General features: G+C 36.5%; 1 protein-coding gene across 1 annotated transcript; it reads left to right on the top strand.

The window, feature by feature from the left end:
• The first annotated feature begins 861 nt into the window (after window positions 1-861).
• On the top strand, window positions 862-11,108 carry LOC137397200 (PDZ domain-containing protein GIPC3-like). The gene is made up of 5 exons (XM_068083491.1): window positions 862-1,321; window positions 4,548-4,917; window positions 6,768-6,874; window positions 8,531-8,612; window positions 9,920-11,108. Exons 1-5 carry the CDS (start codon window positions 938-940, stop codon window positions 10,102-10,104), a joined length of 1,128 nt encoding a protein of 375 aa, XP_067939592.1. The 5' UTR covers window positions 862-937; the 3' UTR covers window positions 10,105-11,108.
• The last annotated feature ends 8,658 nt before the right edge of the window (window positions 11,109-19,766 follow it).

Below are 19,766 nucleotides of genomic sequence, written 5' to 3'. Positions count from 1 at the left end.
TCTTGCAGTACGTTGGTGACTTCAACGTCCAATCAAAACGCTTAGTAGCGATTTTTAACCAAAAGCGGCAATTTCACAAAATTTGTAAGTCTTTAAACAATCAATTTACACATAGTTGAATAAACAAAACTTCTCAGTCCTATAAGATTACCGATGACGGATGTCGCCTAATAAAATGAGCCGCCTAAGAGGCTAGTGACAACATTCCCCGAAAAAAACATACGCACTCGCTGATCGCTCAAAACTACCGTATACATAAAAACGAAACATATAGCGCGAAATCTACGCTTGATACGTTAGTGCGATGCAAAACTGGACGGGTATAACTGGAGTATCTCAGAACCTGGTCGCAACCTCAGAACCTCTATGTATGCATGCATGCATACATGCATGTATGCATGCATACATGCATGTATGCATGCATGCATGCATATGCATGCATGCATACATGCATGCATACATGCATGTATGCATGTATGTATACATAGAGATTTTGAGGTTGCGACTAGGTTCTGAGATACTCCAGTTATACCCGTCCTGCAAAACTGGTCCAACTCTAAGCGCATGCGTGATTATAACGCTTTATCCGCCATCAGCTTGAATGACAGTCACATAACCGTGTTACTGTACCACGTCGCCACATCATGCTACGCCAAATTTCTTCAACAGTCTAACAACCGATGCGAAGTTAATTAAACTACATAACTAGATTACTGAGCGAATCGGACCGTTTGTAAGTCGATTTCATTGTATGCAACTAACAAAATGGAGTTTGTTTTGGCGAATATTGCAATCATATTTGGTGTATCGATGTTTGTTCTAATCGGCGGTGTTTCTTAGTTGCTCTGTCGATCATTTCCGCCGACGCTTGATCAAACAGAAAATATTCATATGAGGAAGCTTGTTGAACACTCAACTTGGCTGTTTTGATATCAGAATGCCACTTTTTGGTAAAAAGAAGAATGAAAGCAAAGGTTCTGGACATAAATCAAAGTCTGCTATACAATCTCCCACCAGTCCTCAATCACCTTCAACTGATAATAACGGCAGCTTTTCAACATCCGCCCATTCTTCACTACCGCAACCATCAAATAGTAAAAGCCATTTGGACAATGTTTTAAAGGATATAGCAGATATTCCAACGCCTACCGACAAGTATGGGGAACAAACAACGGCTGATGAAATGGCTCAAACAAAGCCGAAGTTGGTTTTTCATTGTCAACAAGCTCACGGCAGTCCTACGGTCAGCATCTCGGGATTTACCAATGTTAAAGAGCTGTATTCGGCAATTGCAGACGCTTTTCAGATTGATCCAACAGACGTGAGTAGCATAACAAGTGTTCATTTGATTTTAATCATAAACCTTGCATAACTTTGTAGCTGTGTGTAACAATGTAATGCATACTTGTAACAATGTCGAAGAAATGTGGGAGCTGTTTACTGAACAACTAATAAATGCGGTCAATAAAACAGTCCCAGTTAAAATAATACACAAGGCAAATGAGGAAGAGCCTTTATGGTTCAATAAAGAAGCTAGGAAACTAGTCAACAAACAGAAAAACTTACAATCTGTTTAAGAAAACATCAAACCCATTCTATCTCAAGCGTTACAAAGAAGAACGGAGGCTTGGTAAACATAAACTTCGAGAAATTAAACGAAGTTACTTGTACAATAAAATATGTAGACCTCTGGAATCGGGAAATAGTAAGCCTTTTTATCGTCACTTGAAATGGATGCAAAGCTCCACCAAACCAGCTATGAAGCTTATTGACAATGATGACACCATTACTGAAGAGCCAGTTACATGTGCAAACCTGCTCAATAGTTTCTTTCATAAACAATTTTGTACTGAAGATCAACTTACCCCGATTAATCAACGTACACAATGTGATAACGATAACATCTCCATTACTTATGAGGGCGTATTGAAATTATTATATAGCTTAAAAAATGGAAAATCACCAGGTCCAGATGGACTGAGAAAGGAAGACCTTACAATTGATCCAATAATGACTGCCAAATGTCTCACATATATATATATATAACGAATCATATAAAACATCCAAGTTACCAACCAAATGGAAATTAGCTCATGTAGCACCACTCCACAAGCGTGGGCATACAACCAAATAAACAACTACCGGCCAATTTCACTGACAAGCATCCCTTGTAAGCTCATGGAGCACATTATTCTACATCACCTCAATGATAAACTTGATAAAGTACTGCACAATAGACAACATGGTTTTAGGCAAGGCCTTGTGAAATTCAGCTGTGTAGTACTTATCATGATATTGCACGCAGCACCGACCAGGGAGACACCACTCATGCCGTAGTATTAGATTTTGCCAAGGCCTTTGACAAAGTACCTCACCAACTCTTGATGAACAAATTATCCAGTATATCTGACATAGATGATAAAATTCTTATGTGGATACATGACTTCCTAATGGCCTGAAAACAAAGGGTGGTAGTTGATGGACATAAATCCGATGAACTAGCTGTGACATCTGGAGTTCCACAGGGATCAGTGCTAGGTCCCACACTGTTTTTAGTTTATATTAATGACTTGCCCCAGCAAGTTGACTGTAATATTAGTTTATTTGCAGATGACACCTTGATATACCAACCCGTAAACTGCCATGCTGATAAACAACGATTTCATGTAAACATTAATGCTCTGGAATCATGGGCTAACAAATGGAAAATGCCATTTAATGTATCTAAGTGCTCTGTCATGGTTTTTAGTGACAAAAACGACTCTCTCTCAGCTGAATACTTCCTAGACACTGAACAATTAGAAATAGTTGAAGAAACCAAATACCTAGGTGTTATCCTACAATCTAACCTGAAGTTTGACAAACATATACATGTAGACTCCAAAGCCAGAATGGCGAGACAGCAGTTAGGCTTGATTAAGCGTGTGCTATATGAAGCTCCTGAAAAGGCCAAACTCTTAGCATATACTAGTATTTGCAGGCCACATATTGAGTATACCTCCACTGTGTGGGACCCTTCTACTAAGCTACTACAACATGAACTTGAAATGGTGCAAAACAACGCACTACGTTTTATATGTAAACTGAAAAGAAGAGATAGCATCACCAAAGCTTTAGATACTTTAAATATACAAACACTATGTGAAAGACGGAAGGTCAGTAAACAAAATCTGCTAATGCGACTCCTCTCCTCTGACCAGAATCACAACTCATTAATTACCACCTATGATAAATTAATGCAGGACCGAGTTAGTACGACTGTCACACGAGCTGCTGGAAGAGGAGATCCTCCTACTATATATGCAAGAACGTCTGTTTATCACAACAGCTTTTCACCAAAGACTGTTCGTGAATTTAAAAGCTGTACATCACATCAACAATAAACAATTAATTGCTAATATGGCAATAAATTACAATATTATCTAGTGTTAACAACTGCTCAACATATGAGGCGTGCCGCTTGCCACAACCGGCTCTAGTACGTTCTATGAAGAAGATGTAAGATGTGTGAGAAGAGAAAGGTGCACCTGTTATGATATTTCCTTAATTAGAAACTAACGGACGCTATTTGCAATGTAATATCTGTTTCAATTTGGTAAAGGTAGAGCACTTTGGGGACAAAAACTTCTATCGCTGCAAATGATGACCGCTGTAGTCGGTATATAGATTGATATTTATGATACAGTAGAAATCATGATATTCGAGTAGCCCTAATAGTAAAAGTTGTTAATATATAGAGTACAAAAAATAATTTTTGACTTTTCGAAATTTGTAGCTATAAGTTTTAGCATACTTTTGTAAAAGATAACTAATTTTTGAATAGATTTAAATTTGCAAGTTTTTATATAATTTGTAGTCAGTAAATGGATTTTAGTCAGTGGATTTTTTTAATGTGGCTAGTGGAGTTGTTTACGCCCCGATTGGTCAGTATCTTGCTTATATGAGGATATCTTTTTGATAGTCACTAAATGCGTGTATTCAAGTTTAGTCATGATCCAGCTGGATTTTTTTAACAAAGTAGTTCAAGGTGTAGATTTTATAATTCTAATCTTTTAAGCTATTGGTGAATTTTTTTGTCAGCCATAAAACTAAATGAATAATAAAACTATGGTAATTTAGAAAGTTTTACTTTGAGGTATTTTGTTAATTAAAAAGCTAAAATCTCTGTTTCTGTGAACTTAATATAATACATTTATTGTTTATAAAGCATCAACTGTTTATAAATATTATCCTTGGTTATAGACATCAACTTTTTATAAATATTATCATTGTTTTTATGGTATTTGTTTGTCGCTGTTCTCTTTGACATGCTTAAGGAACACATTAACTATACTATTTTAATTTTCAAGTTTTTAATGCTGATCAAATTTTAGCATAGGAGTATTATTTATAGTAATAATGTTTATAGTGTAGTAATAGTATAGTATATACTATAATAATATTATTTATGCTAGTAGTATTTATAGTAGTAGTATTTATGGCATAGGGTATAATCATAATATTTGTAATATAATAATGGTTTTTCAAGTCCTTCTCTATGTTTGTAGGTTTTATTCTGTACACTAAACACACACAAGGTCGACATGTCAAGAATACTGGGAGGCCAAATTGGACTTGACGATTTTATTTTTGCACACGTTCGAGGTCGCCCAAAGGAAGTCGAGGTCATGAAGGACAACGATGCCCTTGGATTAACTATCACAGACAATGGGGCGGGGTTCGCATTTATTAAAAGAATTAGGGAGGGCAGCATAGTTCATAAAATTGAAGGAATCTTTGTCGGTGACCATATTGAAAAAATAAATGGCATCAGCACTGTGGGGATGCGGCACTACGAGGTTGCGACTATGTTGAAAGAGCTGCCAAGGGACTCCCCGTTTCTTCTACGTGTCGTAGAGCCGATGAAGTCTGGCTTTTGTAAGTTACTTGTGCATAACTTCAGTTCTAGTTTTATACGTAGTATAATATGTACTAGTATTACACATAGTATTACATATAGTATTATACGTAGTGTTATATGTAGTATTACACATAGTATTACATATAGTATTATACGTAGTGTTATATGTAGTATTACACGTAGTATTACATATAGTATTATACGTAGTGTTATATGTAGTATTACACATAGTATTACATATAGTATTATACGTAGTGTTATATGTAGTATTACACATAGTATTACATATAGTATTATACGTAGTGTTATATGTAGTATTACACGTAGTATTACATATAGTATTATACGTAGTGTTATATGTAGTATTAGTATTATGTGCTAGCAGCATAATCGGTTGGCAAGAATCACGATGCACAATAGAGTTAAATTCTGTAATAATATGCAAGTGTAAAAACTACTATTTAATTTAACATAAAGGGTTTATTGGAAACAAATAAAAATGGCATGATTGCTTGAGTGCATTCATACTGATGGATTGAGAGCTTGCAGTCAAGAAAAGTGTCAAAATTTGCGTAAGGGAAGTTGTCTGTCCCACAGCTGTAGTTTGAATTACATAGATTCTATCGCTGCTAAGCCTCCTTTGAAGATTTGTAAGAAGCAATACTATGAAAAGCTATGTTATGATAGTTGCATCATATAATTTTTCCGCTACTCCTTGCATGCAGTGTATCTAAGAATATGCATGAACATAGCTTAATGTTTTGCTAGGTTCCCTAGTTCCACCTGTGCAATGGACTGTTCATTTATGTAGATAAAGACCAATACGTATACGTATGACCTATATACTAAGGTGCTAAAGGGTCTGACTCATCATACACGTACAGGTCTAAATAGCAAGGGACTGCAGCTAGATATGGAGTTGCTAAGATAGTTGAAACCTAGATATAATGGTTGGTGTCCTCGGTCATCTACTGTCTCTGCTCTTACTTCCTATTTACATTGGTTTCTCCTGGAAGATATAATCACCTCAACTCATCAGTTAAAGTCAGATTAAATTTACTGTTATTGCTTATTTGCTATTATATTAATATTCATTGTATAGATTTATTGTTCATAAACTGTCCCGTGTGTTTAATAGAATAGTTGGCTGTCTTTATGTGGTTTCCATGAATCGCTGAATGTCAACCTTAAATCGGTGGAATCTGTTCACTGCAATCAGTGATGAAGCTACATTAATGTTTTGTAGCGAGTCATGTTTCATTTTCAAAAGCAGTTTATATAAATTGTTGTGTCTAACGCAAAGTTCTTAGTGTTAGAGCTCAAGGTAAACGGCTAAGATATCTGCAAAGCTAGTAGTGACTCTGTTTTACCACTCTATTACTGTACAATGATTATATTCTCGTATCTTTTTAACAGTAGAATATGGTCATTCTATTCTGTCATATAGTTTATCATGCTGCTGAAATTGATGATGCCAATGGCGGTGTATATAGATAGTCACAATATTTTACTCTTTTATTGCACAGCATTAGTATAGTGCGACTCTGGCATTGAAACTGGTATTACCTAAAAAATATGAATAATATTGCCAGCAAGCCATGCTTTCTCTGCCCCTAGTCATCTCTCTAGTTCAGCCTCGCTGAGATCAGCCTTCTCTTTATCCCCATCGGGCGAACTATCAAATGGTTGGCCCAGATTGTTCTACAAAAAGCCACTGTTACCCTCCACCCCGCAGTCTCCACATCATACTATTTGCAGCAATTAGCTTACATCATTGTCTATCATGGACCCAACTGTATTGGCTATTGACTATAATCTATGAAATCAGCTGAAAAACCTTATACTTGAATGTTTCATTCTTTGTCAGCCAACATCGGTGGTGTCAATCGGTCAGCCAATAAGAAGGGAGGAAATATTTCAAACGGCAAAGGGACATTACGACTGCGATCTAAAGGCCCTGCTTCTGTTGAAGTTGTAAGTTTATTTACAAGACAATTTAACTTGACTAAAATTACTGAGCCTTTCTTTTACAGAATAATGCTGTTAGTATTACAATTTGCTAGTAGCCAACATTTCCTATTATCAGATAGCAACGCAGTCTTATCATTAAATGCTAGGGTTGGTTCTACCTCACACAATGGAGCCAACCATTTCATAAAACTTCCTCGTTTATTTTTCCAGTTTTATCAAGGCTGGTTAATTGCAGTCCGTGTATATGGAGTTGTCTGTACTATGCAATGTGTAGTATTTGTGCTTTGGTTTACTGTAGACAACAAGTTAATGTACTCATCCGCCTTCAAGCGAATACAAAAGAGTATTTATAATGAGTATGTTCAAACTTTGTTAGGCTGATGCACTATATTTGTGATAGTAGTGCATAGGCAGTAGCACACTAAATCTGGGTCCTACATGTAGATTTTTGCATTCTTTCGCATGCTTTGTCATTAACGACCTTGACAATACTATCAGCACTCTTTAAGTTAGGCATCATCTTGCGTTCGCTCTTAAAATGGATGCTAGTATAACTTGCTGGTGATTAATTAGATTGAGAAATGTTGTGGGTAGGGGTGCTGCTTAGATAGTCTCTATATATTTGAATAAGTGTCTCTTCAAGGAACTCTAAACATTACAATACCTTTAACAGACTTAAATGCTAAAACACATGTTAGGGACTTTAGACACTATGATATCTTTAAGAGATCTTAAATACTATACAGTAATACCTTGAGATACAGACTATGCTCATATGTCAATTCTCTCGCATCAATTCTCTCGCATGTCAAATCAATTTTTCCTACATAAAATAATTAAATTCAAGTTTATCCATTTCTACCCTTTGAAAAACCTATCTAAAAACAGGATATTATAATGAAAAAATATGTTTTATTCCAATTTAAGTAAGTATTCACTGAGTAAAATTTACCTATGTAGTGGTTATGGTCTGTATTAAATTTAACATTTTTATGTACCGTAATATACCATAAGTATGAGCTCCTACCTTTGAGGCAGGCGGTAGCGGCTAACAACCGGTATAAGAGAAACTTGATGGCAGCACGTTCAGTACACTACACTTTTATGACATTACGTAACAAACTTTAAATTTAACTTGAATGAACTTAGCTTACTATACTTAGCTTACTATACACACAAATGAAACCGAGTTTTAATCTTACACTAAACTTAATTCTAACTTGGTTTTAATTTTCGGTTTTTCAAGCAGCAAGCTTTTCTTCTTCCTGCTTGGCTTTTTTCGCCTCGCTTTCACCTTCACTTTTAGTAAGCATCTTAAAACTTTATCAAAATTATTTGATGAAAAAACGAGCGATGCTGTTCTCGTAAGCGGCCTTTCACCTACTTAGTCACCTAGCGGCTGCTTCGAAAACCGTCTCATTTATTCGCATCATAAATTTGTCTCATATCTCAAGGCAAATATTGGCTCACAATTTTCTTCGTATCTCAAATCTCTCGTATTTTGAGACGCCCGTATGTTTAGGTATGACTGCAGTACCTTCAAGGAACCAAAAACAACATGATAATATCTGTAAGAAACCTTAGACACTATGATACCTATACTGTATTTGGTAGATTTTTCTGCGCATTTCTTGGTCAGTCTTCCACCTTCTCTTGCAGCCTGATGATGTGGTTGATGTGGCTGTGGACAAAATAAATGCTCGGCTTGAATCCTTCCTTGGCATCAATGACAATGAACTGGGTAGGTTTCTCTTACGCATTGCTCAAGTGTGCTTAATATCCCCTATTGGCTCAAGTAAGATGTAGATGCAAGTAGAGCAAGAAAGGAAGGGTCCTTACTCAAATTATTTGTGACAGAGAGGTCCCCACATTAGTCATACATGTATGTAGAGCAAGTGGTTGAACAATGACAGTGCTACAAGTCTTATTTACATGTAGATCAAGTCTTAGGGAAGATATTCGTACACTGTTCGTGTTTAGAATGTCTGATTGAGCAATGACCCTTCTACAAGTCATATGGTGTAAAGTTTTCAGTATCACACGCTTCAGAAATGGAAATGTCTACAAAGATTTAGCGTATTGATAATGAGAATAGGTAGAATCTTCTGCTAGATTATGCTGATCTTGCCAACTCCCAAAGGACGGTGTTCGTAGTCCAGTCAACATCAGTCTTAATGACATTTTCATCATTGTTAAGTAGACCAATTTTAACATTAGCATTCATGGCTGTCATGGCAAGGTATGAGAAGAAGGCTACGAAGATAAAAGATGAGTAACGGAGACAGAGAGCTGTCATGAAAACAGAATATGAATCTCTTTGAAGGATGTAATGAGGTTACAGGCCATTTGGTCTGAAGTGTTTGAAGATAGTTTTATGGAGCTGATGGGCTGGAACAACACTAGACGCTAAATAACATCTATGAGAATAAATTTAACATATGCATATAGTGTATAGACATGTGCATATAGAGCGTATAGACATATACACATAATATATAGACACATACAGTGTATAGACGCATACGTATAGTGTCATATTATACATATAGCATTTAGATAAAACTGTATACGTTGTTGATGGTCGTTTCCAGAAATATTACTGAATGAAAAACAAGTACCGTAAGTTTTGGGGATGAAAATAACTCTGTTCTTGCTGTATACTTCGGTGAAAATAACCTCTCTCAGAATCTGCTGTCAATCTGGTCGCTCTAACAAAGTTTCAAAAGCTTGTGATGCTCTGTGCTTTGCAGCTTTTGAAAATTTTATTTAGAACTTTCAGTGGACCTCAATCTAAACAATGGATGAAAAAGTTACTATGTTTATTTTAAAATGATTTTGCGTAATTTGTCATAGGATAATACATTTTTTTTCATGTTTTTAATTTAGTTGTCCTTCAGTACCAAACATTAGTTTGTACCATAAATTTAAATTTCAAGCATTGCAAAATAAAATTGTCAATCTGTAGAACTATCTAAGTAAATCAGTGAAATCTAATTTACATACATGTGCAAGTGCCAGCCATGCGTACTCATTGGTTCTATATTACAGCTCAAACCATATGGGAAATAGGGAATCAGATGAAAAACCCTGTGGAATTTTCCGAAGAATTACAGAAGACAGAACTTGCCATGTTTGGTTTCTCGGATGAGTTCATCTTTGAAATATGGGGAGATATTGGCGATGCCAAGAGTGGTCGAATGGTCAAAGTCGCTCAGTTTGATGAGCAGTTTTAAAGATTGACAACGACTTTAGATCTAACTTGATGATGGCTTGTTCGAGATCTAACATCACCCCCCTAATTCATGAAGTCTTCTCGTTAATGATGTACTGGTTATTCCTATAGACTGTTGAGTCTGGAGCAGTCTGAGTTACTACAATCGATTGTCTATCGGCATCACGGGAGCACAGGCTTGATTTTGTTTTAGGTCTTCGAGGCTAGAATCATAAACCCTAGTAGTAGTGTAACAAGTTGGCTAACTAAAGGCAGTGCTAATTTCTCCTTCCCCCTACTCTTTAATAAAACATGCAGCAATTAATATGCTACATGGAGAAAAGTTGAGGCGAAATTCAGACACCAGTCCTAAACCTTTTGTTTTGAATTCTCAGATTCTCCCTCCAATGATAATTAACATTGACAACATTTGTATTCTCAAATTCTGCTATCAGTGTTGTAACCTAAAATTGAAACAATTTAATTCTGATTTAAGTTTCTCCAAAAAAAGGCAAACATGAAATTGAAGTGTTCGGAAAAATTGGAGAAGTTGAAAGCCCATTTATTCCATCTTTTACTTGATATTCTGTTTAACTTTCTAGGATTTCAACACTGCTTGTTTCATAGAAAATATATATTTTTGTGCTTTTTATCTTCAAGAAACGTGTCCAGACATGCTGATCACCTTTATGTAGGTAATTCTTTTACATTGAGTCCATGCTCTATATGCAAGTAAATATCTTTCCAATGGCTGCTCTGTGTGACAAAATTTTCCATACACATTCTACGTAAATCTTTTGTGTAAACTTTTCTTTCCTTTCCACATTATGATTTGTTTTAAATCGTTTAATTTATTATTTCTGTATTTCCATCTTTGCACTATTTCAAAGCAGTTAATTTTGGCGCTTAGGGTGTGGATACAAGTTTTTCTTTTTATATGTTATATACAACTGTTCATATACAACAGTTCATCACTAAAACCTCTTCATTCCTTTCTGTTTTAGCACGTTGTTGACATGCTAGTTTGCAGACATCTCTAAATAATATACATGTATCTATATCATGTACACTGTAGCTGTGTATATTATTCATTTTGTCGCATATATTATATATACACTATATACATGTATATTATAGCCATAAGTGAATAATATATAAACTTATAAATAAGTTTAATAAATAAAATAATAGGGAAGGGTAGGGTAAGTTGTGTAGCATGATGGTGGCCATATCATGTTTCTTAACCCATAGAAAGGATAACTCCCACAAATAAACCTTTGATACTGAGATTGCATTGGCACAACTTACACCACCCCTATTTAAAATAATAATGAAATAAGCATTCATAGGTTTAAACTAAAACTGATGGTTATTTGCGCTACAAATTGTACCATGCTCTCACATTCATCAATATATTCTGTTACATGTACTAGTGTGTATATATTGTTTGTACTAGCTATATATGCATTATCTTTACTGTATCTGTTTACATTATATATAATGTAGCCACGTGTTTATAATATAATTTTCATCTTACATAAAGTTAAATGTACATTATATGTACAGCTGACTATTCCAAGTGTTTTATACAAACCAAATTTTTTACATATTTAGATCTTTAGCAGCTAATAAGTTGTTTAACGTGTCACCATATTATCACAACACGGGCTCACTTGCTTATTTCTTGTTCAGCAACAATCACTCTACAATTCGTCGTATTATTTTGCAAACCATTTTTGTTGAGGTTGATAATACACAATAAGCATGGTGACGCAATGCATGTCGCAATGCCTGTCACAATGCGGCAAGGCCATTATTACTGTTTGCTCTACTTATTAACCCGGTAGATACGAAAAGCCGAACGCGCTGAATGACCGAACAGACCGAACAGAATATTTTTTAGGAGTTGTCCTTCCGTATGAAAGGCTAATTAAAGAGCAGACAACTTACACTAAGTTTGAGCTGAATCTTAAGAATGCTCAGCGTTAGCATCACTCGTACAGTAGATCTTCTCAAGGGGAGTTATATACCCTCAGTCCAGTCTCCACCAAGTCAACAAGTTACAGGAAATAAGTACAGGAAATAAGTACAGGAAATAATATCAATATGATGACAACTATAAACCTAGTTTTCAATTTATTATTATAATTGATTATCTTTGTTAATATAAAAAACTATAAAGAGCATACTACAAATTATTTTAATAGAAAAATCATGTCAATACAGACAAGAATATTCAACTTGATACAGAGAAGAGTTTATTTTATCCAGATACTCTAGACAAAACTGTAAAAATAAAAAATAATTGCTAAATGACTTCTAGGTTCCTAATTTAACGTTCTATGTAAGACCAAGCATGAACACATATCCCATTGAGCTGGTTAGTATTTACTGCAGAGTGCAGAGCTCGATGGATGATTTAGGCAGCTGAGAAACCTTGTTGTGTTAGAAAACCATCCGCCTCTGAAAAACTATCAAACTCATCTGGGCAGACATGAACTGAACAGGCTGACAGACATTTTTTATTTACATGGTAATAACCCCATTCTTTATTGAGGGTAACTACAAGTTTTCTCGTATGAGGGTGTGGGTATGATCTATGTACCTTTTTGGCTAAGGCAAATCCTGAATGCTTGATATGGGCAAGATCCTTTTTACCACAGCCAATACACGTTGAAACCCTAGTGTGTTTTCTCAAGTTAACCAATATTACTTCCTTACTGTGGTCAACTAAACATGGTAGGGTTGACTTGTTCGTGGGCGCTGGAAGTGATATTGACTGGTTAGGGGCTGCTGGCAAAGGTAATGATATCGCTGTGGATGGTGCTCGCTTCCTAACTTTTTGGTTGGGCTTCAGACCAGCCCTACAAGTGCTCACACTTTGAGTGAGAAAAGCAACAGGATGGCGTTGTTTTTTATTATGTCTAAGCCATAGTATATAATTGAACAGTGTTCCATCTACATGTGCCGCAGCGATTGCATGGCTGCAAATATGGTAGATCTTATACCCCTTGCAAGGGCATTCTACTCTGTAATCACTCTCTCTAATCGATACATTATGATTAGTCTTGAGTTCTGCACTCGCACAGGAATAATTTGAAAAACCATCACATGATGGTGCTGGCATCACACCAAGATTTTGAATTAATTGGCATGCTTTCATGAACATCAACCTTAGAATATCTATGGGGACATTTACATTACACACTTCAGGTAAAACACTGAAGTTAGTCACAATACCAATCCTCATATCCTGTGAGACTTCTTCAACAGTAACTTTGTTGATATACTCAGAGTGGAGTTTTTTGTCAGTTTCTGAAAGCGAGTACCATGACTCTGTTTTAAAATAAGGCCGGTATTCCATTTTGAGCTGATAGACTTGACTATTACCTATGAAACCATCAAGTGCTTTACCTACTTCTTGGTCAAAGTAACTGATAACATTAGATAAAAATCCCATAAGTGGTAGGGGTTTGCCACCCAAGAAAGCTTTGAGTTTAGAATTCACACTTTCAGATGCATTAGTATAGTATAATTGACCATTATGGATACAGCTACTGATTGCTGACTGCCTTTCTTTCAAATATAGATACAGTTCAGGATATATAGAAGAATACTCTATTAACATCTCCCTAAATAACACATCAAAGTCATTGGACAACAACATACTTTTAAGTCTGTTAACAAGCCGATGGTAAATGCTACTCAAGCCTAAAGACTTCAACTTTTCTTGTATGTTCTTTTGAGTGTGCAAAAAGCATCGTAATGCTTTTGCTTCAGGGAAAGCATTCTCTAGAGCTTTGATAAGCTCTGACTCGCCATCAGTACCAAATGCTGTCAAATAACTGAGCTCTGGGGCCAAATCTAAAAGGCATTTCATCAGACTGCCATAACTACGCTGTGTTTTACGGTAATGAATGAGCATTGGACCACAAAACACTGCATTGGTGCCTTGCCTGTTTCTAAGAAATAAGTTATTATACGTTATTGGAGTAACATAGAAATTTCCTACATTAAAAGTAGGGTCAACACTAATAGGGCACCCTTTTGCACCAGTGGCAAACCTCTTCAGATCGACCAGATGTTGATCAGTAGCTATTACAACCACAGGCTCCGGGTGAGCAGATATCACCCGACATTCAGGATTTTCCTGAGCCCAATGCATCAAGGTAGCGAAATCATCTGGAAACTTGACATTTGTGCTTGCTTTTTGGGACCTGTGCACTAAATGTATTGGTGGATTAAGTTCAGGTCTAATAGAAGCTCTACCCCCATGTTCATTTATATGCGACTCTAAGGAAGCACCAACAGACAAATGGCCAACACTGAGACCTATTTCTTTAACGACCGATGGCTTTTTTCTTGTGTAGCCAATAGCATTTGTGCTATTACCATGCGGTCTTAACTCTAGTTTATGAGGAGCACCCTCAAAGAGGTAACCAATAACTAAGAGCTGGTTAAAAAATGTGCATCTAGATGTTTCCACAAATGCAACTATTCTTTTGACATCTTTATAGTGCTTATGTTTGTAGTAGGTTTTATGCACTACAAACACATCTTTATCTAGAACAGCTTCTTTACTGCGATATCTACTTCTCAAACAATTGAAGTTTTTATCATACTTCCAACAGTATTTCCCATCATTTTTGTACACACCCGTGCCATCTGCTAGGGCATCCTTGAGGGTTTTGCCATTCATATCTAGCACCACCAACATGCTGTCTGTGATATCAGCCGGAGTGTCTTGTGAAATTGGAATCAAAGTGTCCTGATCTCTTACAATTTTGAGAATGTTATGACACTCCAATAATGAGCGCACATCCACCTACAACGTTAGAGAAGTTTTGCTACAAATATACCACATGTGGCTAATAGAGCCGAGCAAAGGTTGGACACATCAGCATATTGCTTACCTTAGAACTTTCTCCAAGGGATGAGTTGGTTCTGGCTTCCCTCTTGATGGAAGAAGACTCACACTCAAGTAGCTGACAGTCAGAATCTGAATCCTGCAATAATGAAATTGAAAACATCAAACAAAAATTGCAAAAATGATATCAGTGCCAATAGAAACAATGTTAACAGCCAATGTGTTATCAATCAGCGGATAGCTTACCTTACAATCGCTCCGTTTTACTCGGACTTCTTCCGTTTCAAAAGTCTGACAATCTGAGTCTGAGGACACAACTTGAGCATAACTCCTATTAATAAGTATTAAAACATATGATGCTTTGTTAGAATTGGTTTTCAAGTTAACATTGATTTGAGGGTCACTGTGCACACATATATCCTACCTCTTTTTTGGGGTGGATAACTTCACTTCTTCTTCAGAGCTAGAGACAGAAATTACAGAAAATTATCAATAAAAGTAAAAATTCAGTTCATTTGACCAACTACCAAGAGTGTGAAACCACTTAAGCGCATAAGGTTTGCGGCTCTTGTTTTGCATTCTTTATTTGGATATAAATTCATTTCATCTTACTGGGTTTCTATGTTGTCGAATATCCTAGGGTGCTCACACATGTAGCAATATGGTGTGTCCAGGTTGATATATGTGCACTTGGTACAGTCCCATTCCTCATCATTCCTTTCACTAAAATAACATTGGCTGATGTTATGTTATACTTTTAAGATGGATAGGCACATGTTCATTATTAATCTTTGGAGCTTTACTCGTATGATGAAATTACAAAACTAACAGCGAACCAAACAAGCAGCAGGCTTTCAACAAGCTAATTATAACTATTACCTTGCAGAGTTTGACTGCTTGAAACGAAAGAAGAAAGTTATAAACAGAAGGCGACATGAACATAACATGAATAACCACTATGAACGTAATAGCAATGATATATTTAAGTTCTACAGCTTGTGACAGTATGCAGGTCATATTTGGCTGCAACCAGTGCTTTAGGGGTGGACATTGTTACCTGTGTTAGTACCTAAAAGCTTTGTGTGCAAACCTTAGAATTGAATCGAAATGAATTACGATGGAATATTCACTTTGCTTAAAGCTACTAGCTACACCAGTATCCTGATCGAATACCAATTTTTAAGGTGGGGTTTCACACCAGCAGAGGAAAATGTTGCTCAAAGCATTTCTATTTGACTTGACAGGATGATAACCCTACTTCATAAAATACTTACTGTTGGCTCCCCACACTGGTCTTTCAGCCGGTGATACCATCCACAAATCTCACAGAGAACTCTAAAATGCAGTAAATTTTGAACTGTATTTCTAGCCAATTAATCGGAGGAATGGATCGCAACATTAAATAAAATATGATTATATGATTAAGGTTTACCCCAATAATATGACTGATCAATCAAATACTAAATTATGGTCTTTTAGTTCACAAATAATATTATACAATACTATAGGCGTACTACAATAGTGTAATATTATAAAAATATCACTTACTAATATTCTATTGTATTTATATATAGATAATTTATAGCTAATAGTTGCTTTAACGATGATAAAAATACATGTAGTAAAAAAAATTATTGTATCAAGTTTAATTAAAATTAATACATAATATAATTTTTTTTAATTTTAACTGTTATTTCAGAATTCTATTATTGTTATTATCATTATTGTTATAACTATTATCTATAAATCAATTATTATCTATAAATAATATTAATTGAATGTTCCATATAATGTCAAGGCCGTAGGAAACGCCCACCCCTATTATAATACATATAAATCTTTGCTTAGACCTAGGTAGTGCGAGGGGCCTACGAAAAACAAATGTTCTGAAAAGTTCGAGTGCCTGTTCAAAGGCCATAAAATTACCGAACGATAGTTCTATGCATGAAGCCATAAGAAAGTGTCTTTCGATACAGCGAGTCTTTCGTTATAATTAGATTACGCGCATCGCGTTAATGCTATAGCGACTGATAAATAAATGGCTCGGTATTTTTTCCTGAGAACAAAACATAAATCCGGGAGTTTACCGGGAGATTTTATCTTTGCAAGAGGGTAATCTCAATTCAAGGAAGATCTCGCAAAATCTAGAAGAGTTGACAGCTTTGTCACCATATATAGAAATAAATATATTCATTTCCAGTTGAATAAAGAAACAATTTTGTCTAGTTATCTAGCTACTAGTTTATCAATGGTTAACGATACTACTAAAAATGAAACACTTACCTTTTGCTTTTACCAGGCATTTCTCTTTTATCTGTCAAAAGTAAGGCGAGTACTGACTGGACTAGCGACAGCAAAAATACTTCGATTGAATATGCAATATTTTCATTCACAGCGTGCTTCACTAGCGCAAAAATAAACAAGTCTCTAAAATGTTACTAAGCAATTCATCGAGCTCTTATCCATAAATAGCAACATGAGAGGGCAACTGCCAAAGATATTCGGTCTGTTCGGTCATTCAGCGCGTTCGGCTTTTCGTATCTACCGTTATTAACCTGTAGGAGTCATGATTTGACACCTGCACTGTAACACGATTGGTTTTGACTACAGTATTTATATTTTGCTTTACACTGATTTGTATTGTCTTATTCTGGTCTGTCTGTAATTGAGGTTCAAGATGACAGGTGGTCACAGGTAGTAAATACAAAGCTGAAAGCTAACAGGTTATGGGCCCAGGCTACAATGGATAGCAGAAGTACATGGAATCAACTACTCAACGTGGAAAAGGCAATGTCGTACGATCTTAATCAGTGATGGTGTCTGGAGCATAATGAACGGGACTGAGAAAGCACCAGCATCAACAGAAACAGATAATAGTGCAAAGTTCCTGGTTCGTAGTGACAAGGCATTGGCAACGATCGTACTGAGTGTAGAGCCATCACTGTTTTATTTGCTTGGTGACCCTGTTGATCCAGCTGTTGTATGGAGTACTCTACAAGACCAGTTTCAGAAGAAAATTTGGGCAAACCAATTTGCACTGAGGTTAAATTCTTTGAGCTTAAAACATAGTGATTCGGTTAACGTAAAATCCAAGCTAGAGAGTGGAAATGGAACTCCTGGTGGAGAGCGAAATGTCTTGACAGTATGGCATAAACACAGGCAGCAGAATGGACCTCAATGTTATAACTGTGAGGTTTTTGGACACATTGCCAGACACTGTCCAAAGAAAAACAGTTCCAACCAACAAATGAAGAGAGAGAAAGAGAAAACAAAAAAGTCCAAACACAGGGCAAATAAAGCAGAGGTTACGCGGTATAGCTAAGTAGTAATGATGAATCCACTAGATTAATAGCCCAACATGTTCTATCCGTGACATGTAAGTCAAGCAATGATTGTATTGTTGATAGAGGTGCAACTTGCCACACGTGCCATGATAAAGCAGTTTTCTGTTTCTACAAAGTGTTAGCCAATTGGTGAAAGTTACTTTTGGAGATGGTAGGCAGGTCGACGCACTTGGACAAGGTGATGTGAGCATCAAGGCTCACCTCAATTCTGATAAATACAGGAGGCTGCGCCTGCACGATGATCTGTGAGTTCCTGATTTCTCATAGAATTTGCTCAGTGTAACAAAGGCTGCCGAGTATGGTAAAACCACCACTTTTAGTCGAACTGGATGTGAGATAAGTGATAGCGACGGCAGCATTGTGGCTTATGCAGAGTGATTGGGAGCCCTGTTTCGATTTCGGTGTTCTATACCAAAACAGAGCGCGTTTGTGGCCAAGAGCGATGCTGAACATGCCATATTATGGCATCAAAGGTTTGGCCATCTTGGTTGGAAAAGAATAAACCTGGATAAGGAGAACATAGTCAACGGTTTTTGCTATAAGCCTGGTTCAGTTGATAAATTCTTTGAGCCATATGTTTTGAAGGAAAGCAAATAAGAAGTAGCTTCAAAAGAAAATCGAGTATACAGACTAAGAAACCACTTGATCTGGTCCATTCTGATGTTTGTGGCAAAATGGATGTGCCATCGCTGTGTGGATCAGAGTATGTACTCACCTTTGTTGTTGACAATGCAAGATTTTACATGGGCGTACATGATCCGAAAAAAATGAAGTCTGATAAATTCAAGGAATGCGGAGCAGTAGCAGAAAGGAGTGTTAGAGCAAGATTGAAGACTCTTCGAACTGACAACGGTGGTGATTATGTATCCAAAGAGTTTGAAAGCTACTTGAAAACAGAAGGCATAAGACACGAGTACACTATTCCAAAGACCCCCTGGACAAAATGGAGTGGCTGAAAGACTGAACCGTACCCTTAGAGAAAAGGTACGCTGCATGCTGTCAGACTCATCATTGCCCAAAGTTTTTTGGGCCGAAACTTTCGCTACAGCCACTTACCTTCACAATCGTAGTCCTACAAAGCTACTTGGAGCGCTAACTCCCTTTGAAGCATGGACTGGATGGAAGCCAACAGTCGATCACTTGAGACGTTGTGGATGTGTAGTGTATGCGCATATACCTTAAGATGAAAGAGCTAAGCTGGATGCAAAATCTAGAAGATGCATTCACATTGGCTATGGGACTCGAGTCAAGGGATATCGACTGCATGATCAGGTAAAAAGGAAAGTCTTCTATAGTAGAGATGTGAAGTTTGATCAAGCTAGCTTTGGCTACAAACAAGCATTTGCTGAAAGAGAAGGTGAGCCAAAAGAAAGGGTCAGAACAGTATCATTTGATGAAGAGATCAGTAAAGGGCAGAATGCAGTTGCAGAGCGAAAAGCTGATCTGAGAAGATCTAGTAGGGAAAGAAGGCAG

This window comes from Watersipora subatra, chromosome 1 (assembly GCF_963576615.1).
Source record: "Watersipora subatra chromosome 1, tzWatSuba1.1, whole genome shotgun sequence".
Taxonomy (NCBI): domain Eukaryota; kingdom Metazoa; phylum Bryozoa; class Gymnolaemata; order Cheilostomatida; family Watersiporidae; genus Watersipora; species Watersipora subatra.
The sequence above is the reverse complement of the archived record's forward strand: the minus strand, read 5'-3'. Positions and strand labels throughout refer to the sequence as shown.